This window comes from Ascoidea rubescens (assembly GCF_001661345.1).
Source record: "Ascoidea rubescens DSM 1968 unplaced genomic scaffold ASCRUscaffold_1, whole genome shotgun sequence".
NCBI classification, from domain to species: domain Eukaryota; kingdom Fungi; phylum Ascomycota; class Saccharomycetes; order Ascoideales; family Ascoideaceae; genus Ascoidea; species Ascoidea rubescens.
The window spans coordinates 2,072,911-2,100,463 of NW_017962913.1; the positions used below are offsets into that span (position 1 = coordinate 2,072,911).

The window sequence follows — 27,553 nt, forward strand, 5'->3', positions numbered from 1 at the left end:
ACATTTCCAACAGTAAGTGAAACTGTCTCAGAATCTGTGAAATCAACAAGACTCTCTTTATCCTAGCTGCCGTGCAAATCAGACGTGGAAAAGATAATAACGCCAACATCCACCGCATTGTTGACCTGGAGAATATTGCGTTAACATTCAGTAAAGGTTTTATTTCAATCCCTTCTGCTATATAATGAGCTTTGCCACTTCGCTGAAATAGGAGACCTGGTCTTTAGAATTACCGCCTTCACACCATTCGTACAGTAAAGGATCTACAAGTTAGCTGATAGTTGACGACCATACGACCCATTGCATAGCACGGGTGGCAGTGGAGCAGCAACTAATTCTTCAGTATTCAACGTATGAAAAGACGATTCCAAAGCAACATTATCTTTCTGAATCAACTTCGTCAACATGAATGCATTTTCTTTGATAAAAGGTTGAACCAATGGACTAATCCGAACGTCGCGGAAATTCCTGATTAGACCCGAAATACCAAACTTCCAGCAGTGATTTGTTTCTGTGCTATTTTCCAGCTAACATCAGCAATTATTCTCATTACCATTTTCAGCGGTTCTACTAAAGGACATTACGGTGAAGAGGTATATCCAAAAAAGGAACAAAAGTGAGATGGCCAGCCCCATCTATAGGAAGCTAGATTGAATCACACTTAGTTAAAGGAACAGACTGGCCACAGACACCGATAGACGAAATCAAAACATCATGGTGGCTCGCAATAAGGTAAAAGTAGTCAAACAGGATTCGGGGCATGCCACACATCTTTCGGCCTGGTAGAGGGGCGACCGGCACTGGAATTTCAAATCTGTAGACTAAACTGATGAACTAAATAAACAAGAAGAAAATAGACGTGTTGGCCATTCTTTGATATCTGTAACTGGGATTAGTTGCGGACCCTCTCGGGAGCTCATCATTCGCAAACAAGAAGGGACTCAATGCTGATAAGCGGAAAAGTGACAGCGGCCAACCTATACGATCCATCCAGACCGCAGACAATCGGCTCAAAGTGGCCGTGCATTTACAAACTCTGCAAGCCACCGTTTTTGTTCGCCGAGCGGTTACAAGGTGTGGGAGAAAGAACAAGCAACCGCAGATGTTCTCACGAGCGCTGTGCTGCTCGTCCAATCGCAAGCGCTGCATTTCGAAAAAGGTTTTTGGGCAAGGAACAGCATCCGCTTTGAACTACTAGTATGAGAGTTTTATTGAGAGCTACTCGGAGGTTCACCTTCCTTTTCTCAGTGTCTCTCAGCAGTGTGCTCCGGTGAAGCTCTGGGGTATATCCCAGCTTCCTATGAAAGGTGCGGCCGACCACTTTTTTATTCCTTTTTTTATACAGTTGCTGAACTTGATAATCACTCGTTCATTCGTTCGCACAGCTGACGAGCATGATTGGAAAAGATCCTGGCAATAATCAGAAAGAATAGTGGATGCAGCCAAGTTATTTATATAGGCTTCGGACTTGCTTATCAAAGTTGCTTAAGTTCTTTGGTTGGTTCAAGCAGTTAATAAAAACTCTGTTAATGCTGGCGATGATGTTGACTCTGTCCAACACATGAATGGTTCGGATTGCATTTCCCATTAGTTTGTTACTGGCGGAGTTGATTCTGGAGTATTAGAAGAGGTGCTAGTGAGTTGTTGGAATAACCGTTCAGTAATAATTATATTGCAGACGCTCAATCGTGTATTCTGGTTCCCATGCTGCTACTATTAAGACCAGGTCTCTTTCTTCTGATAAATAGCCCAATAAAGTATCGAATAAAAACGATTACAATAAATTCTTTAGTAAACTCCATTTCTGAGATGTCAATGTGCACAACGCTAACTAGTTGGGGCCCAACTCTATTCAGATTTGGTTTCGGCTACCATTTACGGTGAGAAGTGTCTAGCTGAATATATGCATCGTTACAATATTACATTTACCGACGCTAACGATCTGGCCAATCTTTTTGGTGATGAGGCAATTGGTGGTGGAAAAGACTCGTCAGTTCTATTTTTGATTTTAAGGAACCATTGAAAATGCCAAAACGAAATATTATCACAATCAGTCGTTGTCACAAAACGACAGATCTGGCTAGTGAGTGCTTGGCACCAAGGCTAATACCTGCTGGCTCAACAGCTGAGGCTAATGCATTTGATAGTGTGGCAATTTGGCCCACCTGATTGTTCATCAGTCGCTGCAGCCATGTTCGCCAATAATAACCAGGAAACTGATGTTGAGCTCCATGCTGCGCTCTCAAGAGTTTTGTGGTTCGCAATGTATTTCTGCTATGGCTGAATTACTTCAGCGACTTGACTCCGATTTCCATGCTCACTACCGGCATTGATTGCACAATTCCAGATGTGAAAACCATTGGTACAGAGATGATGCTGTAAGGTTATTTGCTAGAGAAAGCCTTTTGTGCACGCCATCAAGCTTATTTAATAGCATTCTCAGCTGCTACTAATTAAGAACCTGATTGTGAATCAATGATCAGCGACTTCATTTCAAGAGAGCTGCAACTGCTAAGAGGCCATTTTTGTCACTGGATGAGTGTGTCGTTGCTCTGACTACATTTGCGTCAATCTCTGCAGATTGCCACGAACCTTCAGGTTATTAAGAAGCGACAGTTCAAAGAGAATTATTCAATGTTCAAGACATTTCGGCTGATGGCAGGTCAGAATATGAGTCTTCCCACAAAGAAAAGCGATCGAATTTATGAGAAAGTCAACCACAGGACCGGCCACCGGTGCTCTTAGTCTGCTTTATGTTCAAATTGAATAGTTAGGCCATTTGTTGCCGTTTAAGCTTTTGACTTTCTCACCACTAATGATCACCAATTATGATTTGTTGCTTTGAACCCGATTTCTAGACAATGACTAGCTGTTGCCAGGCTGAAATATTATAATGCAATGACTCACCGACCATTGAGTTGTTTAGTTCATTCAACGAGATCTGTTAACGAGCTTGCGCCGAAGCTGATCAAATTCTCCAGTCAATCTGCAAGAAAAAGAAATGAAATGTCATTTGCCGATGAGTCTCCCCAATCTGCCAATCAGGGACTTGTTATCCATCCCAATAATCGTTGACGATATAGACCAGAACAACGTCAATTGAAGCGATGCTTCTTCACTATTTTTTTTGGAATGAAGCGCTGATGTGTAAAGTGCTTTTGATTAATTTAATTTCAAAGAAGCAGGGCAGTTTGTTGAGTACTGTTACTGAATTACTAAATCGAAGTCAATCATCTGGTGGGACATCAGCAGTGTTTCGATATGCTGCCGACGTCTTGATTCAAAACCACATCAGCCTACCCAGGTAAAATGATAGAATTGTCATTTGGGTGCTTGTGGGACAAAACATTAGTCGAATGGCTAGAGACTGTACGGTGCTTCTAAAAGCGGTCATGCGCATCTTTCTGCTTCTCGACTAAATGAAAAACAAATCTTCATTTAACTATGCAGCACTTGCTTCCCTAAAATCATCAATTCCAACTACCGTAGAAGTGACAGCTGCTCCTGCAGCAGTTAAGGTGGGAAGTCAGTTCACTGCTATCAATGCAAAAGATGACAACAGTGCAAATATTTCAGACGACAGATCAATCGATAGCTCTAATGAGGATGATGAATCTATTGTCATCTGCTCCAATGAAGAAGAGAAAGAAGGTGTCAATGAAAATGGATCGTCTTTAAAGGAATGTCTAGCATCCACTGATGATAAACTGAAAGATGCGGATTCTGTCACTGGTGGAGAATTCAATTGGGGCAAACTTGCTGGAGGCTGTACGTTTTGTGAAGAAGATCACGATCGGATTGGATATGCATCTAATTCACATGCAAATGGCTCAGGTGACACAATTAAACACTGGTCTCCTTTGACATACTTCACTGCTGCCCTTTTTGCGGCTACTGCTGCAGAATTGCATCCGAGAGACCGAATCTCTATAAATGCTTATCAATCAGAGCGTCAGGGAATGCTGAAAAAAAATAATTACATGTTGGCTGATTTTCGTCGGGAAATAGACCTGTCCGCTTTCATTGGATATTTACAATGAAATCAGCATCAACTGGAGAAATTGCAAAAGCCAGAGTTGAATTTCTAGGGTTTTTTCAGCTTGATGCAATTCACTAAAATGAAACATTCAGTGCAGTAATTCGCTACAAAATAGTTCTGGTCTTTCTTGCTGTTGCAGCATGACACACTTTTAAATTCCATCAAAAAGATGTGACAGCGGCAAATTTTGAAGGCGATATCGACGATCAAATATTCAAGGAGCATCATTTAGAGTTCGTAAAGCTAGAATTCTCTAAAGGGTTGATAGCAACCCAAAACGACTTGATGACTCAAACAATCATTTCTTTGTTGCGCCAAAAAGGTGCTCAGTAATCTCTGGTTGATACGGTTTCATCGTGCTACAAAGAAACGTGGTGCCTACCATTTTTCAAAGAACAAGCACAAGCGCATACTAAGTTCTTATGTGCAAATTCTATTTCTTGCAGGATCATCACGGGCGTTGGCGAAGCTCAAAATATTATCTCAGGTCGTTCTTCAAAATAAATTATCTCGAGTCCTTCAGGATGGAGTAATTGAACTTGAAGGTGCTCAAAGAAAACCCGGAGTTGTGAGAATTAATGGAGACCCACGTTCGACTGATGATTTAAAAGATTAAATGGGTGAACGCCTTTTGCACGCCATGCCAATCATGTTTGATCTATGCAAAGTCTTTCTTGAAACTGCTGTACACAGATAATTGCGGAACAATCATCATCTTAAAGATCAATTGTGAAATCGTAAATTTTGGCTGCAGATATGTTTCAGAATGGTATTGTGTGAGCCGTTCAGTTGCTCAGTCGATTGTTTTCAGCACCAGGTTGGATCAATTTAAGGTGCGCGACAAGGGTGGCATGATATTTAAGCTCAATCGACTTTTCCGCTCCTCTCAAAGATGTTAACAGTTGAGTTACTTCAATACCATGACAGTGATTTGTCTGGAGTTATTGGTGATCCAAAAATATTTGGATCATTATCTATTCCTCTTAACACAAGAGTTACTTGAGTTGAAGTGCATAAAACAGGTTTCGGTAGCCTTGCTAACTTGTGAGGGGGAATAATTTTCACAGAGTGAAAAAGTCAATGGTGGTCTCCCTCAAATGAAGGTGTTCAAATACTATAATGAAAAAGATGATAAACTATTTATCTTCTGTTATATCGATTGTGCTATATTCTTGGTTGTGTTTTCCATTAATTAGAAAACCTCCAAGCATATTCCAGTGACGTTTCACTTAATAGGAAAGGTGAGCAATATTGGGTTTGCTTCTCGATGAGTGCTATTCAACAGTAATGTTCCTGATATATTGACAAAGGCGAGTAGCCCCTCAATGCTCATGTATCACATTAAGTTCCTTCAAAGATTGAATTGTTGATAGTTGCGGTTTTGCTGCTTCAGCCGTTCGAATTAAATGCGATGACGAATGATTGTTCAATATCCGGTTCGACATGATTCGCAATTGCTATCCATGTGTTTGACTGGCTGTTGTAGTACCACTTGTACATTTGCTTGAACCTGATTGTATTGCTGGATTTCAAACTCTTCACAAAAGATTTCAGATGGAATTATAAAGTACTGGAATTTGCACTTCTGTTGATGACTTTTTGATTTTCTAATAATAGCATTCATTTTTCGCCAAATAATTCTATATTGTAGTCCATGGGTGTAACCAATCCAGTCGTTCAGAAAAAGAAGTGTCTGCGAACAAACGAACTAACGAAGTCGGCGGATGACATCCTTGACGCACAACGGAGATATACTTTCCATATCAAATCGCTTGAACAGATGAAAGAGCCTTTCAAATGCAACGCACAACACAGAATTTCCAATGCTCCAATTTTTTTCATCGATACATATCATTGAAAACGGCCAATGATTAGTGTCGATCACACAACACTGCGCCCGTGATGACATCTTTGCGGACAATGATTTCCTCTGAAGGCTGGTTCCAGCTCGGCCAATCAGAGCAGTCGATTGCAGGAAATGGAAAATCTTTGATTACATTGATCTGATCCTCTAACCTCAGTTGCTGTGTTCTGGGTGGTTCTTCTAACTCAGCCGGATGTGTACGTTGTGTGCCGTGGTGACTGTCACCGGAGAGCTCTCGTACAGCTCAATTCTACAACCGTGTTTCCACAAGGAATCGGCAGGCAATTTTATTTTCTTTTTTGTTCTTCTATATATTGCTTCACCTCAGTAAATTAACATGGATTGGCCACATCAGAGCCGAAAGTGTCGGCGCTAGACTTTGCGGAGGAGGAGCCAGTTGAGAAGATACTGATTTGCACAGTCAGTCGCTCGCAATCTTCTCTCGCTCAGTTCTCCCGACGTTCGCTGGTCAAAGTCCGATTTTCTTTTGGTGTTGCTGGCGATCTCTTTAACGCATTTTTTCTTTAAATACTATTTCACGTTAAAATGTTTACGTGGGAGCAAACAACAAATAATTTTAATGGCAGAAATGTCACCGCTCACATCAGCCTATTGGATGATAAGGGATTTAAACTTTTTGAAGAACCGTTAATTGCTGGCCACCAGACTCCAATATTCGATTAAAAATTTTTGTTTTCAGACCGCTGGGTTCAATATATTGTGGATTAATTCTGACAATACATGGTTGCTACAAACTGTTATAAAGTGCTGACAACCTTGGGCATGAAATATCTGGCTTTAAGTTGAAAAGAGCGAAGGACTGTCAAATGATATATATTGTTCACTTAGAGATTGCAGACAAGTATTAATTTGAAAAATACGACATATTTCAACAAAATCAATCAAAATAGTTATAGCCATTATCCAAATGGTCTTTCGATTGTTTAAATATTTTTTCCGACGAGATTGTGTGAAGACAAAAGTGATTCAACGGCACAATTATATTTTACAAGGGGATCTCCAATTGCCACTTGTCTCGAAAGAAACTCATTGCAATATTATTTTACTGCATTCCTCAGAAATGTATCTAGAGAACTATAACTGGTAATCTATCACAATTACAAAATTAGCAGCTAAAGTGATTTTCCGTGCAAATTGCTTGTAAGGTGATAACACTTCCGCTACTATCGTCCGTCTATACACCACTATCAAATCCAAATTATTAATAGCTTTAAATTTTAGAAATACTAATAACCGTTAATGACTGGCCTTACAGGCACGCCGCAATTGCATTGGTCGGCCGACACATGAAGTAACCATGAAAGCATCTAATATTGTTAACCACTTCGAGAAAATTCAAAGATAGGTCTGCGACCATTATGCAGTGTTTGTCGGTTACGAAAAGTGGTCCAGAACAGAATTGTTATGCCGGTGTAGCCATTGAGCTATGTGATATTGACTTCCGTAGATGATTGGACCCCTGTTACCCATCGATTATGTGAATTTAATTGGCTGTCAGTTTTACCTTCTTGTTTGTCTTTAGAAATTTGAACCTAATAAGTCTTCCGAATGAGACTTCAATAAGTGCTGCTTCGAATGCTGCCGCACCGAAGTATAACTCTCTACAGACAATTATTTTCATCATCCAAAAATATAATATAGTCGTAGGATTGTCTAATTATCATTTATGCAAACCGGATCCTGCATTCATATAAATAGCACATCTCACTTGTACAGCGTCAAGGAGTATTTGAAAGTAAATGAGATAAGCTTAATGAAGCGATTAACTCTGTCAAAAATGCTAGTTATTTTCTATCTCCTTCGTAGCCGTGAAAATAAAAATACTTCCTAGCCAAATGTCTGCCCGTCACAGATATTGTTGAACATCATAAGTAGGTTCCACTCATGCGTTTCCGCCGCCTTTACTGTAGGTGTTTCTAGTATCTGAATACTCTGCTTTGTAGATATTCGGCAATCATTAGTGGATTCAAATATTGGCTGTTCTACTATATTTGGAGATCAACACCACTGAATGAAAACAGTCCTCAACTCAAAACAGCTAAGTGCTTTACGGCTTATAATCCAAACTGGCAGCCGCAATAGAGCTCCAGATAACATTTAGATGTCGGTTTCTCCGACCTGCATCTACCAAACCACGGCCATCTAAAGAGGATGGTTTGCGTTAACAAGGTCACCGAATGGTCCAACGGCAAATTAATGGGATAAATCACTAAATTGATCTCTAATAGAATCAATAACGAAATCGCAGAATGCGTCAACAAATGGACATCTATATGCCGTCCACCGCTTAAAAATGATTGACAGCGCCGGTGAATTGGATAATGAAGCAACCGCCACTAGTTTGACTGTTACGTCAATCACGTTCTAATTGGCCAGCAACGAATAAAACAACATTGGATGAGGTTGTTAGACAATTTCTCAATACCCAACGTAAATTGTATTTTATTCAAAGCACTTAGCTGCCAAAGCCCCCATACGAGCTGAAAAGAAAGCATTTAATGGGGTGAAGTTTTCCATTCGAATTCGAAAAAAATAAAAAGAGGAAAGAGAAGCGTGTTTTGTGCTTTTGTTGCCTGTAGGGCCATGTTTTAACCCTGACAACAACCGATTCCCTTCTTGTTCCACACCTTCCCTTCACTGAAAAAAAATTCAATTTCTTGTTCCTGATTATCAAGACTAATAATTGAGATATTATAGCAATTCCGCACCCATAGCAGCTTTTGGTTCATCATGAAAGCACCAAGTACTGCTATCGGGAGTTTATCACTAGCAAGGGCAGATGTAATCAGATCATTCAAAAATTCATCACAGAAATGGAAGCGAATAGCATTTCCTTGAGATAGAACAATCGTTTCACATTAATCATTTGCGATGCTTTTTCTGTACAATCGGAATGACATTATGGTCTTCGTTCGTTTTCCGTTGCGGTGGCTTCACTTATTTGAAAGAGCATCTAGCAATGATAAAAGAATTTCGCACGGTCTCCTCTGCTTGCATATGAAATTTTTCCGAAAGACAAATGCAAATGCTTGCTTCAGTTATTGCGATCAAATATCAGATAAAAAAAAAAAATAAGTCAACAAAACTTATTTTGAAGTTAAAACTCAGCTTGAATTGTGCAAAGTAAACCACATCTTCATTTTCATAGCATGAAGAAGTCACAAACTAAAGATTAAGAACAAGCACTTGTCTTTCAAGTTAAGTCACAAAAATATTTCAACCATCTTATGTGGAACATATCAATCACATTTGCAGCTACAAAGATAAATCATTGAGCTCTACCTCAAAGATATTTATCAATTGGATAATCTACCGAAGTTGCGCGAAGCAATGCAGGTTCCTATATCATTTTGCATTTTTAAGAACATCTTTGGAATGGCATTTGATGATTAGTAATTCAACAGATCAATACATGCCGCCCCTTTTATTTCATCTGCAACAATTTAACATCATAGTTCAGTAATTTCTGAATTCTATTGCAGCTCTGCCCATTTCAAAATGCTTCGCAAGATATAAAGATATATACTTATGATGAATGACAATGAAACTGTCCATTATTGAGTTCGGTTTTGTTATGTTAAGTCATCAGTTATCCTACAGAGTTTTTTCATAACAAACAATAATTGGTTATCGAAATCACATTGAGACATCTATGGTCATATGACAGTTGCACTTATCGGACTATACACTGAAAAAGAAGTCAACAATTCTGCTTTTTATCATCGCAAGCACAAAATAGCTATTTCAGATTCTTGCCGTCGAATCCACTACGGACAGCAGATTTGAAAATCAGTATCTGTTGGAGATCAATCAACTTCAATCATGGTAAAGCACCAATGACGGCAAAGCCAGTTATATATTAATCTGAAAATCATGTTAATTTCTTTGGACTACCAATCATAATTATGGATCAAAATGATTCAACGTATTGGGACTACATCGAAATACTATAAATTGTCCTTACGATCACCGAAGACTGCATTTAATTCATTGGTGCCTGTCAAAGGAATGCTGCCGTGCTACCCTGTGATATGACCCAGTTAACTATAAAAAGGCTGCGGAAGTCATTTCCAGTTATTTTTTTAAGTTCTTCATCACTGAATTAAAATATCATGGATTTGCCCAAAAAGATTACAAACCAGATTATCAATAGTCTCAGGCTGCAATGACTGCAGCTGATAAATGCTGCTGTATTTACTATTTGCCCCTCGGCCATGAATCTCAACGGACCTCAGTTTGTTCGCCGGTTCAATTCTCATCTAAAAAACCGTTATTCCCACCAATGATGTTCATTCAATCAACGCAAAGATTTATTTTGATTCTTTTTTCGATGCCTAGATCACTGGCATATTAGCTCCTGGTGTATTGAAAAGTGTGCAAATCATTGGGTAATGTAGCTGCCAACTGTTATCTAATTTGGCAATCCTCCGTGCTTCAATTGGAGCTGAAGCTGTAATTTTATTGGCCATGCCACGTGCGTTTTACAGCAGCTAAATACTGGTTGCCATAAATGAATTGCAATAAGTTCTTTGAAGATTTCTACAGCAATATTTTTAAGGTCTACATTGTCCATCAAGTTGCTGCCATTTCCAATGATATTACCGTTTGTGATACCGCTCACGCGAAAAAGATTCTAATTGAAAACGCCGAGCCTTTGAGGCTTACTTCTAAAGATAAAATAGATTTTTCCATTCATCCTTCATATAAAGCATTACCTGTTGGCTCATGATCAACAGCTTAATATTTATTTTGTGCCTAACAGTTGTCGAAGCCAAGATATGAGGAGTGCGGTGCTATCGTAGTCACCTAAAGCAATACTGTGGCTAGCAACTGAGCCGCTGCACCCCCAGTTCCTACTGGTACATCACTTCGAGCCGTTGCTTCTGCTGCTGTAGCAGTTCCACATACCCTCAAGTGCAGCAGTCGGTGTTTCCTTCTTCGCTCAAAGTGATCGGCAAGCTACTGTGGCACTCCAAACAGTTTTAATTTTCTTTGGGGGGGGGCTTCACATTGTAATAATCATAATCCACATTGGATCAGTGACTAATCTCTTTATTCATATCAGATTGGTGTTATTGGTGACACCATCATTGATATCAAAATAAAAGTACTGCGATACGTCTCAATAGTGTATCATAAGCAAATGCTCTTGGTGTTCTTGATAATTCGAATTTAACTTCAATCTCAGCCGCTATATATAATTGGGATTCCATTTCAATCGGAAAGAGTTGTCCCTATTGAGGCGGAACTATCGATAATTAAAAAGCGGCTTCCCAATTATATCAATGGCTCGTTTTCTCATCTGTTCTTTCTTTAACTATTGATCAATGGCATGAACGGACAGGGCATCTACGGTGAGCTACAAAAAGAGATAAGACGAAAAGTCGTTTGATTTCACCTGAAAGATATCCTAGATGTCAATCTTTTCATAAAGAAAATGCGGCGGGAACTTCTAACGTCTTCTTCTCAAGTTAGTCAAGAGCCGCTCTTGGTCTAGTTTAACGTGATATTGATCAGCCGATTGCAGGTTTTGCTGCGCTTCAAAAGGGTTTCGTTTTCACCATTGTTCATGATTAATCAGGATATCTTGTTTTTGCACCCATCGCTACACAGTCATTAGCAGCTGCCACGATGCGCATTTTGTTCAATTCACTCAACATATTTGGATAAGCCGGTTGACATTGAGCAATCTCTTTACTAGTTTGAATCCAAGCTTAAACATGAATTTTGTCAAAGTGAAGAAATCGAACATCCGAAGAGTCGTCTTTGTGAATCTAATCAAAATGCTGTTACTGCACGTTGACTAAGAACAATCATCACAAAAGCAAATACAATGCTAATTCAGGCTTATTGCTCCCAATGATCTTGCAATAATGTTTTCATGTGTGAAGCGCATCTGAATATTCTTATTCCCCTCGAACATGCTACACTGATATCTACTACTTTAAAACTATCTTACGGAGAACGATCAACCACTGCATTGACGAAAGTGGTTCGATGCTCTGCCTACGGCATCGTTTTCAAGTAAATGAAGAAATTGATGCCTGGAGAATCAACACTGTTCAGTGATTTTGTTGTCTGCGACGTCATTAGAAAGGCTTACATAGTTCACAAAGCTCGTAACCGCTGTGATGTTTTTGTTCTTTTACGTCGCGTTAATGAAATCACGTTGCCTTCTGAAGATTCATCATCTTCTGCGATGAAACTAGTAATTTCTTCCACCGTTGAAACTTTTTTTATTGAGTTGGTGTAATGAAGGGAAATTAGTCCACTGCAACTAATGAGAAAGAGGATCTAAACATCAACTGCTTCAGACAATACATCAAAACAAAAAGGCAACGTTAATGATGAAGATTGTGTCATCCGCTCAGCACTTGAAAAGAAATAGGGTGTCAACGCCAATAAATTGCATTGAAAAATATGTGATTCATCTACCGATGATACAGATCTAGATGCTAATGCTAACGATGGTGCTAAATTAGATATGCATTTTCATGTTCGAAACTAAGCAGTTCGTCAAAAAAATCTTGATCACCTATGAAAAGTAGTTAAATTGTTCAAATAATAGACAAAATATCATTAGCGACTGGTCTACTCAGACAAGCTTTCCCCGTGCTCCTAATGCAGCTACTACTGCTCAACCAAATGCTGCAAATGCAATGTGCACAGTTCCTTTAAATCATAGCATCAGGCAATGCTTAAAAAAAATGTCCACCTCATGGTTGAACATTCAATGGGACATGGATCTGTTGGCTCCCTTGCAGTGTGACCAATGATGTCTGCTCCATGCAACAAGCTTCTATGAAGCAAATTAGTTGCTGAAGAATTTTTTCAGTTATACAATATTGATCATACTAAATGAGATCGTGCAGTCAGTCAGCTAAAACGATGTTATCATCCATCTTGCAGTTGCTCCATCAAACTCATTCTCGGTTGATCATATGGATGAAACAACTACCTTCATTCATGGAGGTATCAACTTTGTTACCTTCATGAAGCAACTTCCATCATTGGTTAATCATAAACCTTTATGAAACATTAGAAATTAGTCAAGTCAGATAATCGACTCAAACGTTCATTTCACTCTTTGTACAAGAAGATGTTTAATGCTCCCCAACCATTTCCTTATTAAAAAGCTTCAGCAAAACAAGGTGAGACTGATTGGTGAACGAACAACCACCTCCGCATAATGAAATTATTTGTGGGTGATTCAACTATTGCTGCAGAAATTGATGCAATGCTCTAGGCAGTCAAATGATACCACTGCCTTTTGTTAAGGAAGACAAACTGTGGAGTAATTTCCGGCTGCATTCTAACACTTGAAGGCGCTCAAAGAATCATAGCTATTTCTGTACTAATAAAAACTACGGCAGTCCGATCCTCTTACAGTCTATCACGGATGAATCGGACTTTCATGCTACACCAATGAAGAGTAACTCATTCAAGGTGATATTCAAAACATATGGCTCTGAGTTAAACGCTGTCAAGCTATCACTTGTCACTTTAACTGACGGATTAGGGCTTTGCGCAGCAGATTCTTTACTGAAAGATATCGCTTTCGCTGATGGGTTTCTTAGCGGTTATGTTAGCAGACAACTCGACATTTATTTAAGTTGTGCAAAACGGGTACCAAAATATCTTAATTTTAACCAATTAACTCGTCATAACAAATCGTCTTCATCAGTTGAGTAACTTGGAATTTCTGGGGGTGAAACGGTTGGAGACGTTTGCGACCAAAAAAAGGCTGGATGCAATATGCTTCGCATTAATGAAAAGCCTTACATAAATGTCAATGAAGAAGGCTTCGGTGAGGTTGGTGACTTCCATGAGTGAATTCAATTCAGTCACCGAACAAGTCAAAGAAAGATGATGTAGATGCAGGTCTTCTATAGCATTGCTAGCGATGGCGATAAACCAGCTACTTCTAGTGATCGCAATTCCGTTATCAACTTAGCTTGGGATTGGACCAATCCACAAACTTTAAGAATATTCCCAGCAGTCATTTTTTGATTAGACAGCTCTGCAATGATGGTTTTTCTGTTGCAAGAGTTGAAATTCAGCGAAATATTGTTGATATGCAGTATGCGGCGCATTGCTCTGCTGAGTTAAAATACCTCCAAGAACTGCTTTCATGATTGACTTGAAATACGTTGTAGTTTTGTTGTCTTCGTCGATTTCTTTTTGTGTGTTAATTGGTGTTTGATTGATTTCTGGCTGATTATGCTGCATGAATGCTATATATTTATTTGACTGACTGTGGTGACATTGTTTCTGCAGGTGGCTCAATATAATTGAAATCGCGGCTGTTTCACCTTTTCGAAAAAGCATTTATCAAGGTAATATAAAGTACTTTCAGTTGAATATGATGTGCTTATTTGTTGATTGTCGTATTGGGTTTTTGTTGTTTTGCGACGGATTTAAAATCGAAGTCAATGAATGTAGTTTGATCCGCATTTCCGGGAAGTAGGTGTTTCCGATCAAACGAACAGAAACACTAACGAACAGCCGTGGTAACTGTTTTGACGCACAGGGCAGAAGACCTTCCCCAACCATAATGTTTGAAATTTTCGAGACACTTCTGAGTGCGAGGCAGTTGCCACTATATTGTAAACATCTACTACTCATTCAAGAAAATGATTTCCGGTTAATGGCTCATGTTGGGGTTCAAAACCACTAGACTGCGCCGATCATCGGATTGCTGAAGAGTACGATATTTCCTCACACCCTGTAACTGCTCGGCCATTGGAATCCGTTGGTTGCAAGTGTTGTGAGCTCTCCGCATGTCCACACTGGGTTCTCCCAGATTTGTCACTGCTTTGCGCCCGTCACGCGCTGCGATTTAACAAACTTTCCTACAGAAAGAGCTGCCAAATTTTTCAACCGACTTTTGTTTATATATTTCATTACTATACTATATTACCTTAGACTTCGCACAACTGGCTCAACGCCCTAATAAGAACATTCCTCGGCAGAACTTAAAAATTGCATAAGAATACTGCTAACTTAAATATTTGGTCATCGGTCATGATATTCAAACGAGCTCGGATAAGGCCCTATGTTAATCCCTTTATGAAAAATAGGGTTATTTTTGCTGATGATCTGTATTTGAACAATGTTAAGCTGGTTTTAAATTCCATTTCCTATACGTTGGTCAGGGCCTAATTTGATCTTGGTGTGTCGGAAGGGGGTCGATGCAATTGGTGGTAGAGCGAAAATGTACTGGATAGCATCAAGAAGCACTATAGTACTGCTGCTCCTGACCCTGCTATTTTTATGACCAGGATTCTAACATTTCGTACACAGTGAAATATCTTAACCAATAAAATGATTACAATAAATTTTAAAATGATATCTCTTCCAGAATTCTTGTGGTCCACTATAGGAATCAAGCTCTTGCGATTCTCTATGCTGCTTTGGCTACGGGCACCACCCAGGCTGAAACAGATCTTACTTAATTTGAAGACCCTGTCAACATCTAATCCACTAGCCCAAACATTTCACCCGATCAACTTGGTGATGATGCATTCGCTCGGTGCTCAGCATCATCAACGTACGTCACTGTCTGTAAAAACCAATTCAAATGGCAAGACGAAAGAGAATGAAATGCTATTGATGTCACCGAAATGTGATCACGACAGTGAGTGTTTGGGGCAACAGGCTTCATCTGCTTTATACTCAATTTCAGCGGATGCTTCAGCTGCTGCGGCGGTTCTGGATGCCTCTACAGACCATAGGTCGCTGCTTCTTTGATCTTTGATGATAATTACAAGCCAATCTTCAGCTTCAAACAGATATATATTAAGTCTAGAACGTTTTGTCATACTCGTGCCAAAGCTTATAAAATTGGCAATCTTGCTTTTCATTCAAATGAGAAACCTGGTATTGGTGTGACTCTTAGGATGTCAATGGTATTGCTACTGTCAGCTTATTGAATGGTGAAATATTTGAAGATGCTTTTTCTTCTTTCCCTGGTGCAAATATACTTTCAATCATCAGTGCTACAAAAAAAATTGCTTCGATGAAGTTCGAAGATGATCGCCTTGGTTACTAGCCCAATACCTAGAAAGAGAGCAACTTCCGGATTATATCAAGGTTTCGTTGCCGCTTCCTCTGTTGCGTTACTTGTGACAAATTGCTTTGTTCGTTTACTTCATCCAGGTGAGGGTTCTGCGCAAAAAATCGCCAGAATCGCACACTCTTCTGCCGGCTGCCGGATCCAAAATGAATCTGCTCAAAATGAAAAAACAGGCAACTCTATTATTATGTCTCCTCCAGGACATTCCTGTGCAGCATTCTCACTGCTTCACGTTGAAATTGTTGGGGCCCTGCCAGTCCTCGCTGAGTTTGGGAGTTGCAAACATCTCGCCTTTGTTGATCATTACTGAAAATGTGCTGTTGTTGTTTCGATTGCCAGACGACGCTTAACTGTACCGGCGATGGGAAATTCTTCGCTAATTTACTTAAATTTCTGTTCACTAAACGGCTAATACTGTCCGAAGTAATAACGAGTTTGCCTCTAATTTTGCAAAAATAAATCTTGAGAAAATGAGACAATCAACAATGGAAAGTCGGTTCCTTATAAATTTCGTCAAAATCGGTTCACTGAAAGCTGTCTGAAGACTGCCAAGACAAAGACCAAAGCAACGATAATCGAAGCAAAGGTTACTGATTTCCATTGGAATGAAGATTTAATTTGGGTAATGGTTTTCATGATATTGATTTCCACCGATCAGGGGGCACCGCTAACTACTCCATTTAAATTTTGTTACGAAAAACATTCCGATTATCCTATGCTGTATGTGTTTCAAAGTGCGGCATATGTCATAATCTCCAAACAAATCAGGCAATCAAGTTAAGTGACACAAGTGACCTTCAATTCAATGTTGGCTAGGACATGATTAAAAAGCCCTGCAAAGCTTGCCATCGACATATAAGCTGTGCTGCAATCAGCTACTCCTGTCAATTTTGTAGAACTCATTTTCTTTAAAAAGTTCCATCAACGTCTGCCATAAATCCCACAATTTATTTTTCGTTGCAGTTGCAAATAGCGCTAAAAATGTTATGGGGGCAAATCAGTCGACCGCTCTCAATCACAATGATGACACAACCGCAATTGTTTCACACTATAAATCAAATAAAATCCCCAATGAAGATGATATATTTTCATCAGCTCAGACGATAAAGACAAAGATGGTGTCTATGGCATTGAATTGGATTGACAGAAATTAGTTTCATCGACTGATGATAATGATGAAGCCGCGGAAACAAATACTGGTGATGAACCGCATCTAGTCAAACTTGCTGAAGCGGACTAAATATGTCCAGAACATCCTGATGACCTGCAAAAGCATTCGTATGGATTGGAAATCATTCAATAGTTACCATTAAAAGCTGGTCACCTCAGACATATTTGGCTGCGGCTATTACGGCTAACACATTTAATGAGTACCAGTTTACTCAAACTGCAAATTTCTTTCTCAATCGAAGCATCAACCAAGAGATGGTAAAATTCTTTACTTTTTGGTTGATCATATTGAATGAAACTGCCCAGCTGGCTTTTGTTAGGTGGATTCAAGAACGTTGCCACCAACAAAGAGTTTTTCAATCGCCCGACGAGTTGCTCTAGAATCGTCTCAGCACAAAACAATTGACTATACTGAATGATTGGCAGCAGCCATCAACTACAAAAGTGTTTCGGTGTTTTTTGCAGCTACACCATCAACGTGAAGCAATGTTGATCAGATGTTTGTGACAAATGCTTATTTTCTTGGTGCTACTGGCGCTAAAAACTTACCTGACATATCCACTTGGATCAACTAAAGGTGATTATCAATTGATAGTTTCAAAGTTAGAAGACTCACATTAAGGACCCAAACAGTGGCTCCGATGTTAGTACAAGTCACTGCTATTTTGCTTCCAAACAGTTCTGTTTCAATGCACTTCAGCTCAGCTGGTTGTGTTATATCTCACAAAATCGAAATGCATCAGCATCATCGGATTATATCTGTATGATTTTTTTACTTCCGGATCATCAGATCCCACGGTTCAGCTGGCAAACCCGTAATTCTGCTCAACGACCAAAAGTAGAGGATCTTTCTGAAATTCTCTGTCGTTTGGTTGGAAATGATGTTCCTCAAACTACGAAAGATAATTGTGGGTTTGGAAGGAGCTACAACAGACTGATTGTTCAGCTGTTTTAAATTCGTGACTCTCATTTGGAGGCTACCCCAATTGCTAATATCACATACAAGGTGCTACTAAAATCTGAAAAGTTTGAGTTGGAAGCATAACAGTCATCAATTTAAAGGTCAATTGATGGACCTCAGCTTTTGCTGCAAATTCTCCTTGGAATGACATAGTTTTCCAGTTGGAATACACAGTCGATGTTTTGGTGAACCATGGGAGATTCATCCATGATCTGATAACATGGTGCTATCCCAGCGACACTCAAGTTCATTGACTGTTGATTTCAAATCATCTTTTTTTGATAAGTGAGCTCAATACTGTGACAGTGGATGGGCTGACAGCATTGGTCTTCGAAAATCAAATTGGCCGTGCTATGTTGTTCAATAATCAAAACCAGCTTCCATTGTACTGAAAGAAGCGGAATTCACTCTACTTGCGATCCTCTGAAGCTGAATCTATTTCTTTCAATGAATGACTCAAAAAAGCTATGTTCCTAATGCCTTTATTGAAATATATTTTAACAAACGTTTGCAAACCGATTATATATTGTGACAACAGTTCCTCTATCACTTCAGCTAACGTTCCCACCAAGCACGGACACTCCAAGAATATTTCGGTCTAGTTTCTTTTTAAAGGAGAGTTCTGCAATGTTGCTAAAACATTTGAAAGAGAAGATATTAAGAGTAGTGATGCGGATATGTTAAATGAGGCGCTTAGTGTACCGGCGCACAAATATCTTATTCAATTCCTTCAAAATTGATCAATTGATTGATGTAGTGGTCATGCTTACATCATTTTGGAATTATCTTATAATTAATCGTTCTTTAAAATCTGGTTGATTATCCTACACTATTGATAGACAATGGTTGAACTGATTGTGGTAATATTGCTCTTAAAACTGTTAGAAAGTGATTGTATCGGTGGATCCTTCATACACAAAAGATTACATTGGAATTACAACATTCTTGCATTTCAATGGTTTTTGCTTATTGATACATTTTGTTGCTCTTCGGCTGTTCAGTAGTTGGACAATAAAATTTTAATAATAGTTTGAGATAAAAAAGTATAGGACAATGAAACACATGAAAAAACCCGCCAGATCCTTGTAAGAAAGACTGCTTCATATCACAGAAGGTCACGGGAGCAGAGCTGTGACAGACACAGAGAAAGTGAAAACCGACATCCGCGAGGTTCACAACATCTTCCCCTAACCCAGTATCCTGATCTCACAAGCTCATCTTACAGTAGTAAAACCTTTTACCGAACCGGTGAACAAGCGTTCGCATTTCGCAAGTACTTAGCAGAAGAGAGCGTTAAACAACGGTTTCCGAGATTGCTCCACATGCGCCGTGGACTGGGTTCAAAACCCGACTGTGTATATCAAACAATAACATTTTGGCGTGTGAGAAATACTAGCATATGAAATTCAGGCTAGTGCGTTGCACTAGGAACGCTCTTCAATCTCCTCAATCAATGTGGTGATTCAAAAATAAAAACAGTGATACAATTAAATTCAAATCCTTGTTGAAGCAACAGAACCCCAGTTAGTGAAGAAAATGTTTAACAATAGCCTAGAGCATTCAAAGTGAAATCAAACAAACACAAAATATCAGAAAATCCAAAACCACTTAATCAAAAAATCCAAGACTGACAGCCAATCAATTATTGCAGCAACTTAGTCAGATACATGATCAGTCTAGCGCTTAACGTTTAGGGGGACGTATCAGCCCCATCATTTTTAGTGTCGACTCTTGCATGATTGCAAACAACATTGCACAGCGGTCCTAACAACTAATTGCTTATTTAAATACGCTTGAAATCTTGGCAATTGGAGGGATGGGTAGCCATGCTGATAAGGAAATTGGTATCACAACACATAATTGGATTATCCACATTTCTATTAATATATTTGCAGAGCAGCAAGAAAAAGACAGCTTCTTTAACCGCTTCAGTGACTGAAATATAGATGCTGCATCACTGGTCAGCGAGACCACTTCAACCTGCTTCCTTCTGTTACAAGTCACTAGTTCTTCACCGATGATGAACACATAAGCACCAACTGATTTTTGATGGCAAATGTTCTCACCCCAATCAAAGTCAGAGTATCAAAGTCTCAAAACGGATGAAGCAGCGTTGCAAATCAAGTCAACGAGATTGAGTTTAAAACGGCAGCACCCTTTAGCACAAATTCAATGGATCATGCAGTAGCGGAACTGCAAAAAAAGTATCATTCAGTATACAACTTGCAGCAAAAAGCAATGATGACAAAATTGAACTGTATATGTTGTTTATTTAGCGTCCAACTTAACGTCATCTGCTTCATGTAACAGTTTGTGTGAGTTGATGATCAGTAGTGTTGGCTGCAACTTAGTCTCATTAATGGACAACAGTAGAAACATCATTCAGTCGTAGCTCTCCATGAATAGCGATCCATCCTCGTTACATTTGTGAGGCATCCAGTCGAAGTACCGAGCCTGACTTAGTACATTATCTTTATTGTGAACAATGATCTGTGATACGATGTGACCATTTCGACTATTGCATTTGATGATCTGCAATAAAGAACATATTTTCCTGTAATCCAAGGAAGCAGTGGTGCTTGGGTTTTGAAAGATCAACCCCACCATCTTCAGCCGAAGCGCTTTGGCACTCAAATGATGGGAAATGACTGAAAAACATTATTTACCGACCAAAAGTAAATCGATTCACTCCATAAATTGCCGTGCACAGCTTCCAAACTTTCAGATGATACTTAGCGTTAAGAAATCCCAGAGGTTGTTCAGAGTTATTTTTGCAGTCAATATCAAAGTGAGTAAATAGGGTTGTGACATCCATTGGATTGACCGTAAAGGACTTCGATGCTGCAATAGCAAGAAGGATTCTATCACTTTTGTACCTCATTACAAGACAAAATATCTCAGTATGATGAGAACACTCAAGCTGACAAATTCCTTCATCAATTGGTCTGGCCTGAAAAAAATTACCAATTGTTGCTGACCTCGTTGTAAACAGTGAACGACAGCAATAAATCGTTTCTCACAGGAAATATCAACCAACAGGTAACTAATTCCCTCAAGCATTGCCTGAATCTCTGGTTGGCAAGCAACTTTGCAAAGTGGGCAGCAGGATTTGATTTGACGCTAGTAAAAACAGCATAGTCAACTGCCAACTTCGTCAAGAATAACATGTCTTTACGGCTATTTTCTGAATCGTTTGAAAACTGTTGTAATTCAATTTCATTCAGATACAAATTTTCTGAAGAAAATAGTTTGGTTGCAGAACCTAGTCCTTATCATATTCAGCACCAGTGATTGCATCATCATTTTCATCAATATTTTCGGGGATGAATCAACCTGTTTGAACGCAATTCGTTGTGATCAACCATCAGTTTCGTCTACGGTTTGAATTCAATCTATTTCCGCTGGTGTTGACGTGGAAATCGGTCCATTGGTATCAATGGCAAGAAAAACTCAACTCCAATTGCTTCAGACGATAACTCAATTGATAACTCCGTCGACGATGATCCTTATATTGACATCCGCTCATATGAAAAATAGATAAATGGTGCCCAATTGATGCTAATGATGGATATTTTAAAGGGACTTAGCTTTGAACTCTAAAACAAGAAAGTCTTACATCACCAATGTTCATCTGTGGATTGATCTCAAACTAAGCAGTATTTCTGATGTCCTGGACAACAAAAAGTCAAAGGACACTTGTAGCACCTATGCTGGACCGCCTGATTTGCGTTTCGAGCATCGCATAAGCGGCAAATAAAATCTCCTTCGACATAGCAGCAGATAATTCTGTTCCATAATGGAATTAAATAGTAGTAGACAACCCGGCATCTGCGTTGCGAGAAGTCAAACTCATCATCATCATCGCACACATCCCAGGCTCATTCCTCAAGTAATCAGGAACAGGAGTTTCAATTAACATTGTCCCCGCATATTTCATCATTGAATGTTGCCATCATTCACCGACGCCATTCAGACAACACTCATCAGAAACTGTGATGCGATGTATGATCTTTTTGAGAAGAGAAAAATTGTTGAACGTCCTTGACGCAAAATCGTTATCAGATCTGACCATATTAACCGTTCTATTCAATACTAGCTGAGTAAATTTTATGAAATATTCCAGCCTGACAACAGGTAACAATCCTATCGCAAATGGAGCAAAACGACATATTTTGAGTAGTCATCACCTATCGGGAGAAAGTCACGGGCTTCATCAACAGCCACAAGTGCCATTGGCCTACAATATCAACAAGAAGTAGACCAAAAGCAGTTTTGGTTTGAATTGTCGAGGACTCATTAAAAATTTCGGTCACTTTTCCTTCGCAAGAAGACTCACATTTTGAATGACCAGCAACGGAAATGCAATTAATTTTGCCTATATCTGCTGCAGCAGTCTCAGCAAGATGACATTGTCTTCGATGCCAACTTGTAATAATTAACATAACAGCAACTGGGGCAAAAGAGCATTCAGGTAATTTTCAGCTGCTCTCTTACCAGCTAAGGGACCATTTAGTAAACACAATCATTTTTGAATGATAAGGAGGTCCCTTGATTTGTAGTAGATGTGATTGAAATGAAATATGTGTCACGCGGAGCATCAAACTCATCTACTAGCGATCTCACATTCAGAAGAAACAGGGTACCAACTCCTTTGACATCAGCAATTGTGTCACGAATACCAGCAGTGTCACCTGCCTAATTGGTTGAGTTGCTGATCCGATTACCGTTAGCACCAACTTCATGAGAAGCACCAAAATCAAAGTTGAACTGTTTGCAGTTCAACATGAGTTTCCCACCTTCATTCAACGATCAAAAAAGAATCGAGTGATCGATTCTGGAGGAATCCACAAGAGCAACAGCAGTCAAAGTGTCGGTTGGAACAGATGATCGAGCTGTGACTGACCGTGACGCCAAATAATTAATACTAAGTGTCTCTATTTGTGACAACAATACAATCACTATTTTCCCAGTTTTAGTGTCCTAAATGGTTTCGACCAACACAAGCAAGGGCTGTATAACATGAGCATCCGCCAGATGCATCATCTCCAAGATGATTGGCCAAATTCTTGGAATTGCTGAAAGCATTTACGTGATGGTCGGTATATTGACAAAGTGCTTTTACAGCGTAAGTGGTGTTTGAAACTGAAGCAGCATAGAAAAGAGCGGCAACTTGATTAGCATTGGAGACCGTGAGAATAATGCAATGAAATTCATGGAAGAATGTACTGTTAACCCTCTTAATGGATAGAGTATTTCGCCACCTAGCAGAAGGAAGTGACCTCGTCATAACATTAACAGCTTTAACACCAATAGTTCCTTAGACTTTTTCAAGTTAACTGATACTTGACGGCCATACCACCCATTGCATAGCAGCTTTTCCAATACACCAGAATCAAATTGACCAGTCACGAAGCTAAGGCTAATGGAATTAAAATCAACCTTTACATTGGCTGATTCGACATTATCAGCAAGAATACAATTTTCGTTGATGAAGGCTTGACTCAACGGACTGATCAGAACATCTTTGATATTTAAGACGGACACCGCAATAGTAAGGTCCGCAGGACCCATTAGCTTCTATGGTACTAGCCAGCCAGAATTCGCAATCTATTTCATAACCTGTTGAAGCAAATCCCTGATAATAAACTATGGTATTGATGTATATAACAATAACGAAAGGGGAAAAAATCGCCGGTCCGTCTTATAGGGATGCAGGTAAGATGACCGGCCAACGGGAGAGCAGATCGGTTACAGATTCCGATGGACATCACTTGCAGAAGCAGCAACCCCACAATATCTGGCGCTGCATTTAATATAAAAGCTCATTAGTGTAGCCTGAACAGTGGCTTGGAGAAACGGGCTTTTCTGATCATCCGCAAAGCCAAAGAAACGAACTGGCCCGGCAACGGTTTTCACCAACAACCCACAAGCAATCCACTTGACTCATCGACTCAAGAGCTGAGAAAGCATTAAAACAGCGACGCCGATGGCTGCTCTTTATAGAACACACTTAATTATAACATGAAATAATTTTTTTTAAGAAAGCCGTAATTCGGATTCCATCCTATTGCTGTGCGCTCTTGAGCGGTTCCCTGGACACCTAATTATGAAGTATCATCTGCTAAACGCTCGGTCAACGCGAATGGTCGCAATCAGGCTTTTTGCAAAGCTCAGCTACATGGACAGATTTGTCCGTGGTCAGGATGTTTGGTTAGGAGGAGCTGCTGACAGCCTCTCAGATATCTAGATTTGGTCCCTAGGCTTCCGTGACCGGTCTGCTCCTCTGCTGCCCTGTGACCTAACACAGCTACCATTAAAAGGGGCTGGTGATCTGCTCAACGTGGTCTTGTGATATATACTTGCCCAATTTAATATATCATTGTGGATTCGCTGCAACGGGCTATGAGCTAATTTCCAAACATTCGCTGGAAACAATCCAGAAGCAAATATGTGCCGCTGATGTTACTAATCGCTCAACCATCTTAAATTGCATAGCCGCTCAGTGTGGTCAGTGATCTCATGCCTTTATCAAAGAACAAGCTATTCTTGTTGATGATACTAATTCAGAAAATGTAAAAGTTGCTGTCCATCTGATTGGCTATTTTGTTGTTACTCGAAAAGTATTACTCGCTCTATCGGAAGGGGTGCCCGACAATGGGTTGTATGGCCGTCTGAAATTAGTTAACTTCGAGGAAATTTATGGCATGATTGGCGTTCGGGCCGCTATTACTACTAGCAGGTCACTGACTTTTGATAGAACGGCCGATCCACTATCCATTAAAAAGCTTTGCAATAAATTCTTTAAAGAACATTATTTCAATATTTTCACAACCTACAATGCTAATCAGGTTTGCCACTTTTTTTTGTGCTGCTTCGGTTTTCGACATTACTTGCGCTAAAGAGTTCCTAACCAATTTACAGACTCTTATAATGTCTCATTTACTGATGGAAGGGTTTTGGCGAATTCCTTGAGAATAATGCACTTGCTGGTTGCTGAGGATTAATGGGGTTAGCCTCAGTTGGTGAGGAACCATTCAAAACGCCAAAACGGAAAAAAGTGCTTACCTATCGTTGTCCCAAAAACCACCAATTGGGTAGTGAGTGATTGGCACCACTCCCAGCTCCTGCTGCTCTATCACAGCCAGGCAACGCTTGCGCAGCTATGACTGCTGCGAATGAGCCCAAAGTTGAACAATCGCAGTCTGCTTCTTTTTTGAATGTAACTAGCAAACTCATGGATATTTCCAAATGATTCAATTTCTACTCAGGTGCTTCGCAACTTAATTCGGTTAACGCTCATTACTTCAGCAATTTAATTTCTCATTTAAGGCAAACTACCGGTATCGCTGACACTACCGCTTTAATTGAACAAATTAGTACTGTGGTTCTTTCAATGCTGGCTTATTGGAAAATATCTGTCATGTTCTCAAAGTGAATAAATATATATCTGAGCTGCTACAAATGTAGGTGCTCTGTTTTTGTTCGAAGAAAATAGAGATTACCTAAATGGTGCATTTCCTAGTAAAAGGGCAGCGTCCAAATTACGTGATTGTAACAATGCCTCTTCGGAAGTTTTGTTAAATACTAAAAATCGGCATAATCATATTGGTGAACCAAGTCAAACTGTTCCACGAGTTCCACCCAAAATCAATAAAATTTCCGCTGTTGCTGGTTCAAAATGAGAGTCCTGCCGCAAACGAAAAACGGCAAAAATTATTATAAAGTGGTTTGCAGCCAGCCCACCCTTACGCTGGGTATCATTTAGGGTCAAATTTTTGGGCCAACGCATGATGATGCGACTGAGGAGAGTGGTTCAATTCTTGCCACAAATCATGGTTACTCAAGATATGCTGTTGTGAATCAGGGTGCCACACAGTAATTAGCTGCCGCGCGGTCGGTTTAACAAATCCATTTTGGTCAACCCCTATTGCATAAGACTCCTCATACAGTCATAAATGACAACGAGGTTGCATTCATGCTGTTCAAAGAAGTTTGTGAATCAGAAAAATCAAGAACGGAAAGTCAGTTGTTTATCAGTCTCAGCAGAATGGGATTGATCTACATTGGCAAATGAAATTCGTGACAAAGAAAGAAAGAAATCGCACAATAACTACCACAATGTTAATTAAAGCTAATATTCCTCATTATTTTTCCAATATAGCCGTGAGGTGTGCAGTATTCTGCATAAATTTTGATTTCAACCAAGCAAGGCTCTCGGTTAACTACAGCTTATCAATTATCATAAAGAAGATGATCAAGTGCTGCTACGTTAAAAGTGATTGGCTTCGCAGCTCTTGGCATGATCCACAAGCAAAACCGGCAAACCATGATAAACCATGCATGCGTCCTCTGTGCGGTTGTTGGCTACGACAGGAATAAACAAGCCCAGAGAGTGCACAACGCTCTTGACAGCTCCATTGCTGTCAGTTCATTTGGTGTCTTTGATCATACCAAACCGCCGTTTAATGATCCAATATTTGCTGCCAATTAGCAAACCAAACAATGGGCCGATGGAGTCACACCTTTTGCTGCTGAGCATATGGCGAAAATCTGTCCACAGAGACAATGACAAAGACAACACATCTGCAATTAATTCAGACGACGGATCGAATAATAACTGCAACGACGATGATGAATCAATTAAAGTCAGCTCAAATAGTAGAGTGAAGCAAGCTGTCAATGACTTTGAATTGGATCCAAAGAAATGTGTTGCGTCCATTGTTGATACTGATCAGGTTGCTGAAACTAACGACGATGATGATTCTGCTATGGACATCCTTGATGAAACCAAATGAGTTGGTCAGGAGAAGCTTGAATACAATTCAAACCAAATTAAAGATTCCGCAAATGGTTTAAGAGAAACAATTAAGAACAGGTCTCCTCTGAAATATCTGGCTGGCAATTTTACTGCCGGCACTAATTTGAAACCAAATCCGGGAGACTCAATATAGAAAGCCGCTTGTCAATCAGAGACTCAAGCAATGCCTGAAAGCAATTCATCTCAGTTGGCCGATTCTCCTTCGGGTACAGCACTTGTTGGCCGCCATTAGGGGATTAGAAAGACGGCAGCACTAACTGATGATTTTGTTGAACTCAGACTGGTTGCTCAAACGTTTTTTCAGCTTGAATAAATTGACTATACTGAATCATACAATTCAGTGATTTGGTAGAAGAATTCTATAGATTTAGTTGCTGCCGCCCCATCAAAGTCATTTGAGGTTTTTAAGATAAATGTGACAACTTCATTCTTTCATGGTGATATCAACGCTCAAAGTTGCATCTAACAGCCTTCAGGATCGGTTAATGCTGAGTATCTTTGTAATGATTGCAAGCCGCACAAATCAATGCATGTGCACAAACAATCAATTTCTCGTTGTTTGCAACAGGTTGCTTAAAGCTCCTCAACTCTATGGTGCCAATGAC

General features: G+C 39.6%; 1 protein-coding gene across 1 annotated transcript; it reads left to right on the forward strand.

The window, feature by feature from the left end:
* Positions 1-3,419: 3,419 nt before the first annotated feature.
* ASCRUDRAFT_5946 (uncharacterized protein) lies at positions 3,420-26,925 on the forward strand (the record flags this gene model as incomplete). The annotated part of the gene is made up of 4 exons (XM_020191239.1): positions 3,420-3,768; positions 12,552-12,687; positions 16,916-17,119; positions 26,667-26,925. The coding sequence occupies 4 exons, from the start codon at positions 3,420-3,422 to the stop codon at positions 26,923-26,925; spliced, it is 948 nt and encodes a 315-aa protein (XP_020050373.1).
* Positions 26,926-27,553: the final 628 nt, after the last annotated feature.